The 20,367-nt window shown below is 41.0% G+C and overlaps 2 protein-coding genes and 2 pseudogenes across 18 annotated transcripts in view; all 4 read right to left on the reverse strand.

The window, feature by feature from the left end:
- LOC311095149 (protocadherin gamma-A11-like) overlaps positions 1–20,367 on the reverse strand; it is a gene marked incomplete at its 5' end in the record, with an annotated part of 169,103 nt that overhangs the window by 46,215 nt on the left and 102,521 nt on the right. Inside the window, one exon of one of the 15 annotated variants that reach the window (XM_084133536.1) lies at positions 9,885–12,576. The exons of 13 other annotated variants lie outside the window; for them this stretch is intronic. In XM_084133536.1, coding sequence (XP_083989662.1) covers positions 9,885–12,275 — 2,391 coding nt within the window. Of the gene's footprint in view, positions 1–22; positions 2,593–9,884; positions 12,577–20,367 lie in introns of those variants that run through there. One more of the 15 variants, XM_084133547.1, reaches the window with a different exon arrangement.
- LOC311095185 (protocadherin beta-16-like) lies at positions 3,184–8,851 on the reverse strand. Its single transcript, XM_084133584.1, has 2 exons — positions 6,555–8,851; positions 3,184–4,631 (listed from the first exon to the last, which is right to left on the reverse strand). The coding sequence occupies exons 1-2, from the start codon at positions 8,782–8,784 to the stop codon at positions 3,214–3,216; spliced, it is 3,648 nt and encodes a 1,215-aa protein (XP_083989710.1). The 5' UTR covers positions 8,785–8,851; the 3' UTR covers positions 3,184–3,213.
- LOC311095178 (protocadherin gamma-A5-like) lies at positions 13,873–16,371 on the reverse strand (annotated as a pseudogene). The gene has a single exon. The product of its transcript is annotated as a protocadherin gamma-A5-like (transcript).
- LOC311095180 (protocadherin gamma-A5-like) lies at positions 17,554–19,960 on the reverse strand (annotated as a pseudogene). The gene has a single exon. The product of its transcript is annotated as a protocadherin gamma-A5-like (transcript).

Here is a 20,367-nt window from a genome sequence, read left to right on the forward strand (position 1 = left end):
ATATCTATTCACTCGAACTCACCTGATCAAAAGAATCGTCATTATTCAGTTTTCCTCTCTGCGCATGCGTGAGTGTCTGTGTTCCACTGGTGTCCAGACTAATGATGCTCTCACTGCAAGGTCTGACGTATTTCAGATCACTCTTTCTGGAGTCAGTGGTTCTGCAAACCTCATAATTGTACACGTGCTGTAAAGTTCCTGTGCCGCCTACGTCTGCGTAAAGAGGCGGATAATACGGAATAACTGGAAGATTCGCTCCAGATTTATAAAACATCCGCTCGCGTCTCCATCTGTAGCATTTGACTGACAGTATGGCAATGATAGACACGATAAAGAGAAATGAAACCACAGCCAAGGCCAAGACTAGATAGAAAGTCAGGTTGTCGTTGTATTCCTTGTCGTGCGTAAAGTCAGTGAACTCCGAGAGCACTTCAGGGAAGCTGTCCGCCACCGCCACGTTAACATTGACTGTAGCTGATCGAGAGGGCTGCCCGTTGTCCTCCACTACAACAGTGAGTCTTTGTTTGACAGCATCTTTATCTGTCACTTGGCGTACAGTTCTTATTTCTCCATTCTGTAAGCCCACTTCAAACAGCGCCCTGTCTGTGGCTTTCTGCAGTTTATATGAGAGCCAGGCGTTCTGACCAGAGTCCACATCAACAGCCACCACTTTAGTCACCAGATAACCCACATCTGCCGAACGAGGCACTATTTCAGCCACCACAGAAACACCTGACTGGACCGGGTACAGAACCTGAGGCGCGTTGTCATTCTGGTCCTGAATGATTATTTTCACGCTCGCGTTGCTGCTGAGAGGAGGAGAGCCTCCGTCCTGCGCTTTTACGCGAATGTTAAATTCTTTTGTTTGCTCATAATCAAAAGAACGAACAGCAAGAATCTCTCCGCTCTCTGCATTCACTGAAATATAGGTCGAGGCAGAGACGCCATTCACAAGAACATCCTCTAGAAAATATGAAATACGCGCGTTATTGCCAGAGTCTTTGTCATGCGCTTTAACAGATAAAACAGAGACTCCGGGGGAATTATTTTCCATCACATATGCGGTGTATGACTGACGCTGAAACACAGGGGCGTTGTCATTGACATCAGAGATTTTCAGTGTCAGTGTTTTGTTAGTAGAGAAAGATGGCGAGCCCTCATCAATAGCAGTTATTGTAATATTATATTCTGAGATCATTTCTCGATCCAAAAGCTCATCAGTGACTAAACTGTAGAAATTTGGGGTTGATGACTTTATTTTAAACGGTAAATTATGAGGGATGAAGCACTTAACTATTCCGTTTTTACCCGAATCTAAATCTTTGACATTCAACATTGCTATTACAGTCTCTGGCGCTGAATTCTCCGGCACTGGGCTTGAAAATGAAATTACGCTTATTATAGGAGCATTGTCGTTTATATCAGTAATTTCAATATGAACTTTGCTGGTATCACTTAATCCGCCTTTGTCTGTTGCTTCCACATATAATTCATACTTTTTTGATTTTTCGAAATCTAACGGACCATTAACTGTAATTTCCCCATTACTGGAATCAATTTGGAAAAAGTTAGATAAACGTTCACTGCTCTGAGAAAAAGAATATGTAACCTCTCCATTAGATCCCATGTCTCCATCAGTTGCACTAACCTTTAACACAGTGGATCCTTTAGAATAATTCTCTGGAATTGAAGCTCTATAGACTGACTGACTGAAAACAGGTGCATTGTCATTTGCATCTAAAACAATAACGTTTATCTTGATAGTGCCCGTTTTTTGAGGGTTTCCGCCGTCGAATGCAGTTAAGATCAATTTATGTTCCTCTGCCGTTTCTCTGTCTAAAGTTTTTTGCAAAATCATCTCTATGTATTTTGTTTCGTCGAGATGAGAAGGTATTTTAACTGTAAAATGATCAGATGGAGTTAATTTATATGTCTGAAGAGAATTTAGACCTACATCAGGATCATTAGCGCTGTCGATTGAATACCGAGCCCCAGACAAAGCAAGTTCACTTATTTGAAAAGTAATCTCTTTGTTCATGAAAGAAGGAGCATGATCATTGATGTCTAATATTTCTACATCAATTCTGTGCAGCTCCATGGGGTTTTCTAGAATGATCTGAAAATGTAAGGAGCAGGGAGACACTTGCGCGCACAGCTCCTCTCTATCTATCCTCTCTTTCACTATCAGCGTCCCTTTATCCACATTCAGACCGATGTACTCACGACTGTCCTCCGTAAAGATCCGCGCTCGACCAGATTTCAGCCTCTTAACATCCAAACCGAGATCCTGAACGATATTTCCCACCAGCGAGCCCTTTGTCATCTCCTCTGGAATAGAATAACGGACCTGACCGCGCGCAACGGCCATGACAAAGACGCAGAGCACGAGAGGCTGCATTAGCCATGATGAAATCCGCGTCGAAGATGCGCCTCTTTGGGCGTAAAAACAACAAAGAACCGACATCATCCAAATCTTCTATTCCATACAGAAGAAAAGACAAAGAACAAAAGATTTAAAAAGGTTGAAAAATCGAATTTCACCCGAAAACACTGGGCAGCGAATGTCTCGACGCTTCAGTGTTAAAAAGAGACCGTCTGAATGAAAGAGATATTCTGCAGACTGTATGATGTCAGAAAGTGGAGGAGGATCTAAAAACGAGTGTTTAAAACACGAACATACTGACCAACAGCGGCACTTAGAGCATCAGAGAAATATTACACTGAAAAATACTGTTGAAGAGAAATACAAAAACTATATGAACTGCGACCCATTATAGTAAACTATACATTTTGCGTTAAAACAGCTAAAATATAAATACGAATTTGATAATAGAAAAATGGTCAAAAGCAAAACAGAAAATATAAAAAGCGTTTAAATACAGGACCAATTCTTTACATGACTGACCCATGCGCGCACATACACACAATAAAAATCTCTTATACTTGACTGAGTGCAACTGAACAAATATATTTTTTCAAAGAATATGCATTTAATTTCCTATTAAATATTAAAAAGTTAAGATTTTAATATGAAAAAGTGTGAAAAAATGTAGTCACCAAAATTATACCAGTACAGTAAATTTAAAATATAGATGCCAGTGTTTTTCTATTAATCGAAAAAAAATATAATAATACAGTGAACATCAATAAAACTGATGAAGTTGGAAAAAGAAAAAGAATAGTTAAATGGAAAACAGAAAATCATATGCATATCTATTCACTCGAGCTCACCTGATCAAAAGAATCGTCATTATTCAGTTTTCCTCTTTGCGCATGCGTGAGTGTCTGTGTTCCACTGGTGTCCAGACTAATGATGCTCTCACTGCAAGGTCTGGCGTATTTCAGATCACTCTTTCTGGAGTCAGTGGTTCTGCAAACCTCATAATTGTACACGTGCTGTAAAGTTCCTGTGCCGCCTACGTCTGCGTAAAGAGGCGGATAATACGGAATAACTGGAAGATTCGCTCCAGATTTATAAAACATCCGCTCGCGTCTCCATCTGTAGCATTTGACTGACAGTATGGCAATGATAGACACGATAAAGAGAAATGAAACCACAGCCAAGGCCAAGACTAGATAGAAAGTCAGGTTGTCGTTGTATTCCTTGTCGTGCGTAAAGTCAGTGAACTCCGAGAGCACTTCAGGGAAGCTGTCCGCCACCGCCACGTTAACATTGACTGTAGCTGATCGAGAGGGCTGCCCGTTGTCCTCCACTACAACAGTGAGTCTTTGTTTGACAGCATCTTTATCTGTCACTTGGCGTACAGTTCTTATTTCTCCATTCTGTAAGCCCACTTCAAACAGCGCCCTGTCTGTGGCTTTCTGCAGTTTATATGAGAGCCAGGCGTTCTGACCAGAGTCCACATCAACAGCCACCACTTTAGTCACCAGATAACCCACATCTGCCGAACGAGGCACTATTTCAGCCACCACAGAAACACCTGACTGGACCGGGTACAGAACCTGAGGCGCGTTGTCATTCTGGTCCTGAATGATTATTTTCACGCTCGCGTTGCTGCTGAGAGGAGGAGAGCCTCCGTCCTGCGCTTTTACGCGAATGTTAAATTCTTTTGTTTGCTCATAATCAAAAGAACGAACAGCAAGAATCTCTCCGCTCTCTGCATTCACTGAAATATAGGTCGAGGCAGAGACGCCATTCACAAGAACATCCTCTAGAAAATATGAAATACGCGCGTTATTGCCAGAGTCTTTGTCATGCGCTTTAACAGATAAAACAGAGACTCCGGGGGAATTATTTTCCATCACATATGCGGTGTATGACTGACGCTGAAACACAGGGGCGTTGTCATTGACATCAGAGATTTTCAGTGTCAGTGTTTTATTAGTAGAGAAAGATGGCGAGCCCTCATCAATAGCAGTTATTGTGATATTATATTCAGACATTTTTTCACGGTCTAAAGGCTGATCAGTGATCAAACTATAGAAATTTGAGGATGATTGTCTGATTTGAAATGGTAAACTAGGATTAATTAAGCATCTCACCTGTCCATTTTTCCCTGAATCCAAATCTTTGACATTTAGCATTGCTATCACAGTTTCAGGAGCTGAGTTTTCTGGTAAAGGGTTTGTCAACGATATTACATTAATTACAGGGGCATTGTCATTAATATCTGTAATTTCCACCATTACTTTAGCAGTATCTGTTAACCCCCCATTGTCTGTTGCCACCACATTCAATTCGTATTTCTTGGATTTTTCAAAGTCTAGACGGGCAACAACAATAATGTCACCATTATTGGGGTCAATACTGAAAATATTCAAGATGTTTTTGCTGATTTGTGAAAATGAATAGGACACTTGTTTATTTGTTCCTTGATCCGCGTCAGTTGCACTAACCTTTACGACCAATGAACCCTTTTGCGCATTTTCAGCGACAAGTGCAGTATATACAGATTGACTAAAAACAGGCGCGTTGTCATTTGCATCCAAGACATTGACGTTTATTTTTACCGTACCGGTTTTTTGGGGGGTTCCACCATCAAACGCCGTCAAAATCAGATTATGCACCTCATGTTTTTCTCTGTCTAATGATGTCTGCAAGACCATTTCCACATATTTCGTACCATCAGTGTGAGACAACGTTTTGAGCATAAAATGGTCGTTTGGATTTAATTTATATGTCTGAAGAGAATTTAGACCTACATCAGGATCATTAGCGCTGTCGATTGAATATCGAGCCCCTGACAAAGCAGATTCGCTTATTTGAAAAGTAATCTCTTTGTTCATGAAAGAAGGAGCATGATCATTGATATCTAATATTTCTACATCAATTCTGTGCAGCTCCATGGGGTTTTCTAGAATGATCTGAAAATGTAAGGAGCAGGGAGACACTTGCGCGCACAGCTCCTCTCTATCTATCCTCTCTTTCACTATCAGCGTCCCTTTATCCACATTCAGACCGATGTACTCACGACTGTCCTCCGTAAAGATCCGCGCTCGACCAGATTTCAGCCTCTTAACATCCAAACCGAGATCCTGAACGATATTTCCCACCAGCGAGCCCTTTGTCATCTCCTCTGGAATAGAATAACGGACCTGGCCGCGCGCAACGGCCATGACAAAGACGCAGAGCACGAGAGGCTGCATTAGCCATGATGAAATCCGCGTCGAAGATGCGCCTCTTTGGGCGTAAAAACAACAAAGAAACGACATCGTCCAAATCTTCTATTCCATACAGAAGAAAAGACAAAGAACAAAAGATTTAAAAAGGTTGAAAAATCGAACTTCACCCGAAAACACTGGGCAGCGAATGTCTCGACGCTTCAGTGTTAAAAAGAGACCGTCCGACTGAAAGATATTCTGCAGACTGTATGATGTCAGAAAGTGGAGGAGGATCTAAAAATGAGTGTTTAAAACACGAACATACTGACCAACAGCGGCACTTAGTGCATCAGAGAAATATTACACTGAAAAAGTATGTGTTGAAGAGCAACACAATAATCTGCACCAGCTGCGAAATAAGTAGAAAACTCTTTTCGTCAACACATTACTTTTGAAATATCCATAAAAAAATGATCTGAACCAAAAACCTTAAAATATGATAAAAGGAAAACAGTCAAAAGCAAAGTAGAAAATATTAAGCAGTCTATAAGTAGGCTACGATTAATTGCATACGCGTTTATTGTAAAAAATGTTATTAAATGTATTATATCAATTCTACAATAAAAACATCTTACTTGACTGAGTACAACTGAAATCAGTTTATATATGAAAAAGACTATGCGTCTAATTCTCTATAAAATATATAAAAAAGTTATAGTTTTAAGAAGAAAACCTTTGGGGAAATGTATAGCAGTGCAGAAAATTTCAACCGTAGCTGTCTGTTTTTTTTTTTTTTTAATTTTTTTTTTACAATAGCTCTAAAAAATAAAAAAGCACAGTAATAAAACTGAGAAAATCAGATATAGAAAAAATATATATTAAATGGACACCAGAACAGTATTTACATAATCATTCACTCGAGCTCACCTGATCAAAAGAATCGTCATTATTCAGTTTTCCTCTTTGCGCATGCGTGAGTGTCTGTGTTCCACTGGTGTCCAGACTAATGATGCTCTCACTGCAAGGTCTGACGTATTTCAGATCACTCTTTCTGGAGTCAGTGGTTCTGCAAACCTCATAATTGTACACGTGCTGTAAAGTTCCTGTGCCGCCTACGTCTGCGTAAAGAGGCGGATAATACGGAATAACTGGAAGATTCGCTCCAGATTTATAAAACATCCGCTCGCGTCTCCATCTGTAGCATTTGACTGACAGTATGGCAATGATAGACACGATAAAGAGAAATGAAACCACAGCCAAGGCCAAGACTAGATAGAAAGTCAGGTTGTCGTTGTATTCCTTGTCGTGCGTAAAGTCAGTGAACTCCGAGAGCACTTCAGGGAAGCTGTCCGCCACCGCCACGTTAACATTGACTGTAGCTGATCGAGAGGGCTGCCCGTTGTCCTCCACTACAACAGTGAGTCTTTGTTTTACAGCATCTTTATCTGTCACTTGGCGTACAGTTCTTATTTCTCCATTCTGCAAGCCCACTTCAAACAGCGCCCTGTCTGTGGCTTTCTGCAGTTTATATGAGAGCCAGGCGTTCTGACCAGAGTCCACATCAACAGCCACCACTTTAGTCACCAGATAACCCACATCTGCCGAACGAGGCACTATTTCAGCCACCACAGAAACACCTGACTGGACCGGGTACAGAACCTGAGGCGCGTTGTCATTCTGGTCCTGAATGATTATTTTCACGCTCGCGTTGCTGCTGAGAGGAGGAGAGCCTCCGTCCTGCGCTTTTACGCGGAACTGGAAATCTTTGATCTGCTCGTAATCGAAAGATCGCACTGCATGTATGACTCCACTATCAGCACTAACGGACACTAACGAGGAGACGGGCACTCCGTTAACCGACGAGTCCTCCAGCATGTAAGACACAAGGGCGTTCTGGTTAAAATCTGCGTCTCTGGCTCTGACTGTGAATATGGAAAGACCCGGTGTGTTGTTTTCTTGAACAGAAGCCTCATATGAGCTCTTCTCAAAGACGGGCGCGTTATCATTGACATCTGATATCTGTAAGGAGAGAGTGACGCTGCTGGAGAGAGAGGGCACGCCCTCATCAGCGCACGTCACACTGATGTTATATTCAGACTCTCGCTCTCGATCCAAATCATTATCAGTCACAATACTATAAAATCCATTAGAAGTTGTTTTGATTGTAAAAGGAATGTTTGCATTTACACTGCACTTAACCTGTCCATTACTGTCAGAATCCGGATCATTAACACTGATGATGGCAATAACAGTACTCTGTGGCGAATCCTCCGGTATCGCATTAGATTTCGACATCACAGTGATGACTGGCGCGTTATCATTTACATCAATCACATCGACCATTATTTTACTAGAATCAGACAGCCCACCTTTATCTACAGCTTCTATATCAATTTGGTAATGCTTAAATGTTTCAAAGTCAATTTTTCCGATTAACGTCATCAATCCATTTTCATCGATATGAAAAATATCAGATACGCCGTCACTGTTTGCAATAAAATAACTGACTTCTCCATTTGTCCCTTTATCTGAATCAGAAGCGCTAACAGTGATGAGTGGCGTGCCGCTCTGTGCATTTTCTGTAATAATCGCCCTATATATAGGCTTAGTAAAAACTGGAGCATTATCGTTAACATCAAGCACTGTAATATGAATCTGAACCGTGCCTGATTTAGGTGGTTCCCCACCATCTATTGCGGTTAATATCAGAGACATGTTTTCCTGTTTTTCTCTGTCTAAAGGCTTTTGAAGAATCATTTCAACCTTTTTACTCCCATCACTCTGACCATGAATTTTTAAATTAAAATGATCAGTAGGTTGCAGAAAATAACTCTGTAGGTCATTATCGCCGATGTCTGCATCTATCGCTTTCTCCAGCATAAATTTTGATCCTACCACTGCTGATTCGCTTATCTCAAATCTTCTCTCATCTCTTTTGAAAATGGGAGAATTGTCATTTATGTCTGTAATTTCAACAGTTACCCTAAACAGTTCCATAGGATTATCGAGTATAATCTGTAAATGCAGCGCGCAAGGCGTTGTCTGTCCGCATAGCGCCTCTCGGTCTATTCTCTCTTTGATAAGGAGGACTCCTCTTTCTTTATTCAGCTCGATGTATTCAGCGCTGTCTCCTGTATAAATACGCGCTTTACCAGATTTCAGTCTCTTTAAATCTAAACCCAAATCCTGCGCTATGTTCCCGACTACAGAGCCTTTCGCCATTTCTTCAGGAATGGAGTAACTGACCTGCCCGAGAGCTGAACTGAGAGAGAGAAACCAAATAAACAGCAGTACTTGCCGCGCCATTGTTCTGTCCGACATTTTGCAGAAGACCAAATAAACGAAGTCACGGTGTATCCAAATCAGAGTCTTAAAGTGTTCAGGTCCAAAATAGAATAGGTCCAATACTAGTGGGGAATTTCTGAGACAACGTCTAAACATAAATCCATAGCCGACTGTTCATAGCCGCGACGGTGTCCTCAGTGTTATGCCCGTGTGCGCTATGTACTCGCCTCAGTCTCTTTCTTCTTAATACGTGCATTTAGAGAGGGCGGTATTGCTGGAATTATGCGCTCTCAGACGTTTCCCCCTGACAAACAGCGGCACACTGAGATCATTCTGAGTTACTGCAAAATGCATCTAAATTATTTTAAAAATGCATACACTCAAAATATATATGCAGAGAGAAATAGAAATAAAACACAAAATTAAAACCTGAATTTCTATTTGTGTAAAATAATGAAAATAATCTAAATTAGCCAAATTATTGTATTGTAACGAAATCTGTCCAGCAATCCCGAAGTATTTGTTTGGTAATAGGTAGGCTACTAGACCGTTTGATTGAATACAGGGCTATTTAATCTCAATCTCTCAAACACAAACAAAACGAATTCAACAATACGGTACAAATTATACAGTAAAAAAATATCAACATATCATTTATAAATAGTTTTTGATATGTCACTGCACATCTGCTTTGAGACAAGAGCCTGAATGCAGACAAAAGACATCGATTCAGCACCTTGGATAGCGAAACGAAAGCGACATAGTCATTCAGAACCCTGATAGCTCCCCGACTACTCGGTGGATTCTGGAAGCTGTTGAATAATAATAACAACAATAATAATATAATAATAAAACATAAAAAGCTAATTTCGTCATAAATATGGGAATCAAATTTCAGAAAAATAAAAGTCTCCACAGTGTTAACTGTTTAGGCACTTTCTCTGATTTCTCTGAACGAAAAAAGTACATATAAAAAAATAAAAATAAAAAAAAGACAAAAAATTTAACAACCCCTACACAGAAAAAGTAAACCTCACCTTTTCAGAATCCTCAATGTTTAGTCTCTCCCTTTGCGCATGCGTGAGAGTCTGTGTTCCACTGGTGTCCAGACTAATGATGCTCTCACTGCAAGGTCTGACGTATTTCAGATCACTCTTTCTGGAGTCAGTGGTTCTGCAAACCTCATAATTGTACACGTGCTGTAAAGTTCCTGTGCCGCCTACGTCTGCGTAAAGAGGCGGATAATACGGAATAACTGGAAGATTCGCTCCAGATTTATATAACATCCGCTCGCGTCTCCATCTGTAGCATTTGACTGACAATATGGCAATGATAGACACGATAAAGAGAAATGAAACCACAGCCAAGGCCAAGACTAGATAAAAAGTCAGGTTGTCGTTGTATTCCTTGTCGTGCGTAAAGTCAGTGAACTCCGAGAGCACTTCAGGGAAGCTGTCCGCCACCGCCACGTTAACATTGACTGTAGCTGATCGAGAGGGCTGCCCGTTGTCCTCCACTACAACAGTGAGTCTTTGTTTGACAGCATCTTTATCTGTCACTTGGCGTACAGTTCTTATTTCTCCATTCTGTAAGCCCACTTCAAACAGCGCCCTGTCTGTGGCTTTCTGCAGTTTATATGAGAGCCAGGCGTTCTGACCAGAGTCCACATCAACAGCCACCACTTTAGTCACCAGATAACCCACATCTGCCGAACGAGGCACTATTTCAGCCACCACAGAAACACCTGACTGGACCGGGTACAGAACCTGAGGCGCGTTGTCATTCTGGTCCTGAATGATTATTTTCACGCTCGCGTTGCTGCTGAGAGGAGGAGAGCCTCCGTCCTGCGCTTTTACGCGGAACTGGAAATCTTTGATCTGCTCGTAATCGAAAGATCGCACTGCATGTATGACTCCACTATCAGCACTAACGGACACTAACGAGGAGACGGGCACTCCGTTAACCGACGAGTCCTCCAGTATGTAAGACACACGGGCATTCTGGTTAAAATCTGCGTCTCTGGCTCTGACTGTGAATATGGAAAGACCCGGTGTGTTGTTTTCTTGAACAGAAGCCTCATATGAGCTCTTCTCAAAGACGGGCGCGTTATCATTTACATCTGATATCTGTAAGGAGAGAGTGACGCTGCTGGAGAGAGAGGGCACGCCCTCATCAGCGCACGTCACACTGATGTTATACTCAGACTCTCGCTCTCGGTCTAAATCGCCTTCAGTAACGAGGCTGTAAAAACCATCTGATGAAGAATGGATGATAAAAGGAATGTTTTCATTTAATTCACATTTTACGATACCATTTTCATTTGTATCAGCGTCTTGAATATTCATCATCGCTAGAACTGTCCCTGGAGGGGCATTTTCAGAAATGTCATTTGATTTGGATATTATACTGATTACTGGCTTGTTGTCGTTCGTATCTGTGACGTCAATAATTACTTTACAAGAATCGGTATGTCCTCCTTGATCACTGGCTTGAACTGCTATCTGATAGTGTTTGTTTTTTTCGTAGTCAGCATTACCAATTAACTTGAGAATACCGTCATACTGGCCTATGTCAAATAGATTTGCGGACGCAGCAGAGGATAACGAATATGTAACGACGCCATTAGAGCCCTGGTCTGCGTCGGACGCGCTGACTGTGGTCAACACGGTGCCCTTTGCTGAATTCTCGGCTATACTGGCTTTGTAAACTGACTGACTGCAAACAGGCGCATTATCATTCGCATCTAAAACTGTGATGTGTATTAGCATTGTGCCTGACATTTGCACCTCGCCGCCATCGACTGCTGTTAACAATAAAGAAATACGGTCTTGGTTTTCACGATCTAGTGGTTTCTGTAATACCATTTCGACCGTTTTACTACCATCTGGTAAACTTTGAGTTTTCACAATAAAATTGTCACTTGGTTTCAGTGTGTATCTTTGAAGACCATTCACACCCACATCGGTGTCAACTGCAGTCTCCAAATCAAATTTGGCTCCAGCCAGAGCCATTTCGCTTATTTCAAATTTCATCTCATTGAGGCTAAACATAGGGGCGTTATCATTAATGTCTTGTATCTCAACTGTTACTCTGTATAGTTGCATCGGATTTTCTAGAATAATCTGTAAATGCAGCGCGCAAGGCGTTGTCTGTCCGCATAGCGCCTCTCGGTCTATTCTCTCTTTGATAAGGAGGACTCCTCTTTCTTTATTCAGCTCGATGTATTCAGCGCTGTCTCCTGTATAAATACGCGCTTTACCCGATCTCAGTCTCTTTAAATCTAAACCCAAATCCTGCGCTATGTTCCCGACTAAAGAGCCTTTCGCCATTTCTTCAGGAATGGAGTAACTGACCTGCCCGAGAGCTGAACTGAGAGAGAGAAACCAAATAAACAGCAGTACTTGCCGCGCCATTGTTCTGTCCGACATTTTGCAGAAGACCACGGGATGAAGATTTAGGATGAAAGCAAAGAAATCGGTCCAAACAACTGGATGAAATCATGTATATCCAAAGTGAAAAGAACAAGAAAAGTCTGCAAATCCAAAAGAAGGATATTAAATACAGTATCTCCGTGATTCGCCTTCTCTCTCCTCTTCAGACTGCGCTCTCAGCTTCTGTCTCTCTCTCTCTAATTATATGGAGATGATGGGGGTGGAACTGCAGCAGATCTGCTCTATAAACTGACATATTGACCAACAGCGGCACTATGAGTCCAGTCTGATGAACTACAGAAAAAACTAAATGGATGCAGTTTTTTTTAACAGTAGGGCATTTGAGACGTGTTTTAGAAGCATTCCCATTATATTATATAAATATATATATATCCATATATATAAAACAATAATAAAATAAAACAGCCGTTTCGGATGTCAGTCAAAATACATTTATCTTGCAATGAGAAATGACTGCATGATTTCGAGGGGAATTTTTTCTTTAAAAGCAACAAAAAATGAACAGAGCTTGATATTGCATTTTCATTAATGTGCATGCTTGAAATGTAAAATGAATCAACGTGAAATATGTTAATATGAACATTATCCTTTTAAATTCTCAATAGGATGAGAGACTGGAAGGGTTTAAAAGTTCTACAAGAAATGATCTAAGGTACGGAGGTAAGGTGGAAAAGTTAGTAGAGGCAGAAGAACGCAAGAGCGCATTTCAGCACCACGGCCAGTTACGATGACTGAAGTTGCCCTTTAGCTGATGCCTTCCCAAGCACAGATTAAAGATCCTCAAGCATGTCTAGTAAAAAGAAAAACATATCAAAACAACTGTGACTCTCAAAACTGTAAAATGTGTTTTTAGCTGATAACACCACTTAACATTATAACAGAGAGTTCGTTTAAGGTGCTTTTGGTGATCTTAAAGAAGCACTATAACGAGATTCTATAGATTGTTTAAAAAACCGATAAAAAAGGTTGTTTTACAATCCCTTAACTTTTATACATATCACACACTACAATATAGCAACAACAATAACAAGAATAAAAAATCAAAAAAAATCAAATATAAAATCACTCTGAACACTTGATATATCATAAGTTGTAAAAAGATTAAAGAAGGTGATTGAAACAAAATAAAGGAGGCTAAAGTAGGCATACCTGATCTCAGTCAATTTGAAACTGAAACAATTAATAGCATGGACATACTTCAATTCAATCGTTATTCTGTCCGAAACGGCACAGATGCCACCATGCCAACAACAGCCTAATTGTGAGAGCGACAACTTTCTTGTAATTGCATGAAAAACTAAAAATATGTTCGGTATGTATGAACTGAAATTAATTTCTGAATAAACAATTAATGTGCCCTTCTATCTGTTCAAAATAGAACAGGTAGATCAGAACACACACACACACACACACACACACACACATATATATATATATATATATATATATATATATATAAAAAATGGAAGGAAACAGTTGTTAACTTCTACAAAAATTAACTGTAAATAAAGACTCTCACCTGACCATCACAATCATCAAAGTTCAGTCTCTCCCTTTGCGCATGCGTGAGTGTCTGTGTTCCACTGGTGTCCAGACTAATGATGCTCTCACTGCAAGGTCTGACGTATTTCAGATCACTCTTTCTGGAGTCAGTGGTTCTGCAAACCTCATAATTGTACACGTGCTGTAAAGTTCCTGTGCCGCCTACGTCTGCGTAAAGAGGCGGATAATACGGAATAACTGGAAGATTCGCTCCAGATTTATAAAACATCCGCTCGCGTCTCCATCTGTAGCATTTGACTGACAGTATGGCAATGATAGACACGATAAAGAGAAATGAAACCACAGCCAAGGCCAAGACTAGATAGAAAGTCAGGTTGTCGTTGTATTCCTTGTCGTGCGTAAAGTCAGTGAACTCCGAGAGCACTTCAAGGAAGCTGTCCGCCACCGCCACGTTAACATTGACTGTAGCTGATCGAGAGGGCTGCCCGTTGTCCTCCACTACAACAGTGAGTCTTTGTTTGACAGCATCTTTATCTGTCACTTGGCGTACAGTTCTTATTTCTCCATTCTGTAAGCCCACTTCAAACAGCGCCCTGTCTGTGGCTTTCTGCAGTTTATATGAGAGCCAGGCGTTCTGACCAGAGTCCACATCAACAGCCACCACTTTAGTCACCAGATAACCCACATCTGCCGAACGAGGCACTATTTCAGCCACCACAGAAACACCTGACTGGACCGGGTACAGAACCTGAGGCGCGTTGTCATTCTGGTCCTGAATGATTATTTTCACGCTCGCGTTGCTGCTGAGAGGAGGAGAGCCTCCGTCCTGCGCTTTTACGCGGAACTGGAAATCTTTGATCTGCTCGTAATCGAAAGATCGCACTGCATGTATGACTCCACTATCAGCACTAACGGACACTAACGAGGAGACGGGCACTCCGTTAACCGACGAGTCCTCCAGTATGTAAGACACACGGGCGTTCTGGTTAAAATCTGCGTCTCTGGCTCTGACTGTGAATATGGAAAGACCCGGTGTGTTGTTTTCTTGAACAGAAGCCTCATATGAGCTCTTCTCAAAGACGGGCGCGTTATCATTGACATCTGATATCTGTAAGGAGAGAGTGACGCTGCTGGAGAGAGAGGGCACGCCCTCATCAGCGCACGTCACACTGATGTTATACTCAGACTCTCGCTCTCGATCTAAATCACCATCTGTGACTAAACTAAAGAAATTAGTAGTGGTCATCCTTAAGGTGAATGGATAATTCTCATTAATAAAGCATTGCACTTTGCCATTTTCATTAGAATCGACGTCTTGCGTGTTGATAACAGTAACAACAGTGTCAGGCTTAGAATCCTCTGATAACATAGCTGACTTTGACATTATATTGATGACCGGCTTGTTATCATTGACATCTAAAACGTCGATAATTACTTTACTTGAATCTGTTAGACCACCACGATCACTCGCTCTAACATTTATCTGAAAATGTCTGGCTTTTTCATAATCGATGTCACCAATTATTCTCAATTCGCCAGTTTGTCTGTTTATTTCAAACATTTCAGGCACACCGTCGTGAGTATTGGTAACTGAATAAATAATTTCACCGTTTGTGCTCTGATCCTCATCAGAGGCTTCAACTCTTATGACAACTGTCCCTTTTGGCGAATTCTCTACGACAGTGGCTTTGTATGCAGAATGGGTGAAAACAGGCGCATTGTCATTAACATCAAGTACTTTTATACGAATCTGTGTTGTTCCAGACAGATGTGGATCGCCTCCATCTACCGCTGTCAAAACTAAAGCAATATCTTCCTGTTTCTCTCGATCTAGAGGTTTTTGTAAGACCATCTCAACTATTTTTCTACCATCTGCCTGACTGTGCAGCTTTAATGAAAAATGATCGCTCAATGAAAGCATGTAGCTTTGAATGGCATTGGTCCCGACATCTTGGTCGACGGCTTGCTCTATATCAAATTTAGCCCCATTTACAGCAGATTCACTTATTTCAAAATAGGTATCTGGCTTGTTGAAATATGGAGCATTGTCATTTATATCGGTTACCTCGACAGTGACATGGTAAAATTCTATTGGATTTTCCAAAATAATCTGAAAATGCAGCGCGCAAGGCGTTGTCTGTCCGCATAGCGCCTCTCGGTCTATTCTCTCTTTGATAAGGAGGACTCCTCTTTCTTTATTCAGCTCGATGTATTCAGCGCTGTCTCCTGTATAAATACGCGCTTTACCCGATCTCAGTCTCTTTAAATCTAAACCCAAATCCTGCGCTATGTTCCCGACTAAAGAGCCTTTCGCCATTTCTTCAGGAATGGAGTAACTGACCTGCCCGAGAGCTGAACTGAGAGAGAGAAACCAAATAAACAGCAGTACTTGCCGCGCCATTGTTCTGTCCGACATTTTGCAGAAGACCACGGGATGAAGATTAAGACAGAAAGCAAATAAATCAGTCCAAAATGCTGGAGTAAATCATGTATATGTCCAAAGTGAAAAGAACAAGAAAAGTCTATAAATCCAGGAAAGGGATTTTAAATACAGAATCTCCGTGTTGTGCCTTCTCTCTCCTCTTCAGACTGCGCTCTCAGCTTCTGTCTCTCTCTCTCTCTAATAATATGGAGATGATGGGGGTGGAACTGCTGCAGATCTGCTCTATAAACTGACATATTGACCAACAGCGGCACTATGAGTCCAGTCTGATGAACTACAGAACATGTAAAATTACTAAACCTTTATCTCAGCGTCAGACATGTTTGAGAAAAGTTCTTAAGTATAAAACCAAAAAATGTCAATAACAACAAATATCTATAATACAAGGACTTTATGAGTTTGTGTTAATAGAGATAGAAGTGGAAAAAATACATTTCGTGTTTTCATGAGGCCATATCAGTATGAACACTTATCAAGCCAGAGAGGGAGAAATACCTCAAATAAATTATACACATTAGAAATATCTAATCAGAAATGAAATGGTATATAGATAAACTTTTGAACAGGAGGACAGACCAAAAAATATGTTGAAAATCTCAAAAAGATTGTGTGCTGTAAAAGAGATGCAGATGAAGTAAATGACCGCGCCTCCGCGATTCAGGACCATGGCCAGGGAAGCAAGTGCAAACGCAGAATAGAGTTTCTCACTTCTTCACAAAAACAAGTGAAAATCAGGCAAGGATTTAAAAAAAAAAAAATGCAAATAACGAACTGTAGATGCAAGAGGTTAATAATGTTAACATTTGTAAACTGACATTTCAGTGGCAACGTGCAAAATCCTGCATGACAACTGAAGATAAATAAAAACGGAATAAAAAGCAACCCTCCACTTAACGCATCAAAGAAAGAAATAAAAGAAAAGAAAACGTTCGGAAGTTGAAAAATAAGCAGTCATTTTTTTTTATTTCATGGCTGTAAAGGCCAATGAACTACATACGTACAACACGTCGAAAAACACCAGACGAGAATACATATTTTAATTACACCCCTGCACTAAAAGCTAAACTAAAAAGTGATCAGACTATAATAAAAACGGATGAAAATAAATAGCAGATGATTCGTGTAATTTCTTACTAAAATTACTTAAACACTTCTTAAAATTACAGAGACACTTCATTTCAGAAAACCAGTCAGCAACCATGTCAACAGTTCAAGCAAATTTTTTTAATCTTAAGAAATGTTTTAAAATATCACAAATTAATCATAAAAATAAATCTCACCTGATCACCACAATCATTAAAGGTCAGTCTCTCCCTTTGCGCATGCGTGAGTGTCTGTGTTCCACTGGTGTCCAGACTAATGATGCTCTCACTGCAAGGTCTGGCGTATTTCAGATCACTCTTTCTGGAGTCAGTGGTTCTGCAAACCTCATAATTGTACACGTGCTGTAAAGTTCCTGTGCCGCCTACGTCTGCGTAAAGAGGCGGATAATACGGAATAACTGGAAGATTCGCTCCAGATTTATAAAACATCCGCTCGCGTCTCCATCTGTAGCATTTGACTGACAGTATGGCAATGATAGACACGATAAAGAGAAATGAAACCACAGCCAAGGCCAAGACTAGATAGAAAGTCAGGTTGTCGTTGTATTCCTTGTCGTGCGTAAAGTCAGTGAACTCCGAGAGCACTTCAGGGAAGCTGTCCGCCACCGCCACGTTAACATTGACTGTAGCTGATCGAGAGGGCTGCCCGTTGTCCTCCACTACAACAGTGAGTCTTTGTTTGACAGCATCTTTATCTGTCACTTGGCGTACAGTTCTTATTTCTCCATTCTGTAAGCCCACTTCAAACAGCGCCCTGTCTGTGGCTTTCTGCAGTTTATATGAGAGCCAGGCGTTCTGACCAGAGTCCACATCAACAGCCACCACTTTAGTCACCAGATAACCCACATCTGCCGAACGAGGCACTATTTCAGCCACCACAGAAACACCTGACTGGACCGGGTACAGAACCTGAGGCGCGTTGTCATTCTGGTCCTGAATGATTATTTTCACGCTCGCGTTGCTGCTGAGAGGAGGAGAGCCTCCGTCCTGCGCTTTTACGCGGAACTGGAAATCTTTGATCTGCTCGTAATCGAAAGATCGCACTGCATGTATGACTCCACTATCAGCACTAACGGACACTAACGAGGAGACGGGCACTCCGTTAACCGACGAGTCCTCCAGTATGTAAGACACACGGGCGTTCTGGTTAAAATCTGCGTCTCTGGCTCTGACTGTGAATATGGAAAGACCCGGTGTGTTGTTTTCTTGAACAGAAGCCTCATATGAGCTCTTCTCAAAGACGGGCGCGTTATCATTGACATCTGATATCTGTAAGGAGAGAGTGACGCTGCTGGAGAGAGAGGGCACGCCCTCATCAGCGCACGTCACACTGATGTTATACTCAGACTCTCGCTCTCGATCTAAATCACTGTCTGTCACTAAACTGAAGAAATTATTCCCTGTTGATTTTAGCATAAAAGGAATGTCTTTATCAATTGTGCAAGTAATCTTTCCATTTTCGCCGGTGTCGAGGTCTTGGACAGTTAGTATTGCCACAACAGTTCCATGTTCAGAATCTTCAGATACACTATTTGTTCTCGACATTATGTTTATTGCAGGTGTGTTATCATTAACGTCAGTGACGTCGAGAATTACTTTGCAAGAATCTGAATGTCCACCTTGGTCTTTTGCTTGAACATCAATTTGATAAACTTTGTTTTTTTCATAATCCACTTCACCAACTAATACCACGACTCCAGTGGTTTCGTCTACCTTAAATAAATCATATGCACCGTCAGAAGATATATAAAATGTAACTATTCCATTAGAGCCCAGATCTGCATCAGAAGCACTGACTGTGGTTAAAACAGTGCCTGTTGGTGCATTCTCTGCTATACTCGCTCTATATGCTGCCTGACTGCAAACGGGTTCATTATCGTTGGCGTCAAGAACTGTAATTTGTATCTGCATTGTTCCTGTCAAATGAGGATCTCCACCATCCTTTGCTGTCAGTAAAAGTGTGATATGATCTTGCTTCTCTCTGTCTAGTGGCTTCTGTAATATCATTTCGACCGCTTTTCCACCATCAGGTTGATTGTTCAGTTTTAAAGTAAAAAAATCGTTCGTACTAAGAGTGTAATCTTGAAGATTATTACGGCCAACATCTTGATCATTCGCTCTCTCCAAGACAAACCGAGCCCCTGTTTTTGCCATTTCATTTATGTCAAACTTAATTTCGTTGTTTTTAAAGACTGGCGCATTATCGTTAATATCTGTAATCTCTACTGTGATCGAATAAAACTCCATCGGGTTTTCCAGAATAATCTGTAAATGCAGCGCGCAAGGCGTTGTCTGTCCGCATAGCGCCTCTCGGTCTATTCTCTCTTTGATAAGGAGGACTCCTCTTTCTTTATTCAGCTCGATGTATTCAGCGCTGTCTCCTGTATAAATACGCGCTTTACCAGATTTCAGTCTCTTTAAATCTAAACCCAAATCCTGCGCTATGTTCCCGACTAAAGAGCCTTTCGCCATTTCTTCAGGAATGGAGTAACTGACCTGCCCGAGAGCTGAACTGAGAGAGAGAAACCAAATAAACAGCAGTACTTGCCGCGCCATTGTTCTGTCCGACATTTTGCAGAAGACCACGGTATGAAGATTAAGACAGAAAGCAAATAAATCAGTCCAAAATACTGGGTGAAAACATGTATATGTCCAAAGTGAAAAGAACAAGAAAAGTCTGTAAATCCAAGAGAAGGATATTAAATACAGTATCTCCGTGATTCGCCTTCTCTCTCCTCTTCAGACTGCGCTCTCAGCTTCTGTCTCTCTCTCTCTAATAATATGGAGATGATGGGGGTGGAACTGCAGCAGATCTGCTCTATAAACTGACATATTGACCAACAGCGGCACTATGAGTCCAGTCTGATGAACTACAGAAAATTTAAAATTACTAAACATTTATCCTCAATGTCAGACATGTCTGAGAAAAGCAATGTACTGAACAAAGATCTGAAATATAAAACCAGCAAATGTCTATCACAATACAAATATCTATAAAACACAATACAAATATCTATAA

The sequence above is a fragment of the Abramis brama genome (genome assembly GCF_963993115.1).
Source record: "Abramis brama genome assembly, chromosome: 13".
Taxonomy (NCBI): Eukaryota; Metazoa; Chordata; class Actinopteri; order Cypriniformes; family Leuciscidae; genus Abramis; species Abramis brama.

Bases quoted from the DNA above. Each gene is read 5' to 3' on its own strand.
- LOC311095185 (XM_084133584.1), bottom strand. From the start codon at position 8,784: ATGGCGAAAGGCTCTGTAGTCGGGAACATAGCGCAGGATTTGGGTTTA. The intron at 4,632-6,554 runs GTGGAACACAGA...TGGAAATTACAG, and splicing joins CATCATTAGTCTGGACACCA to ATATTAATGACAATGCCCCT.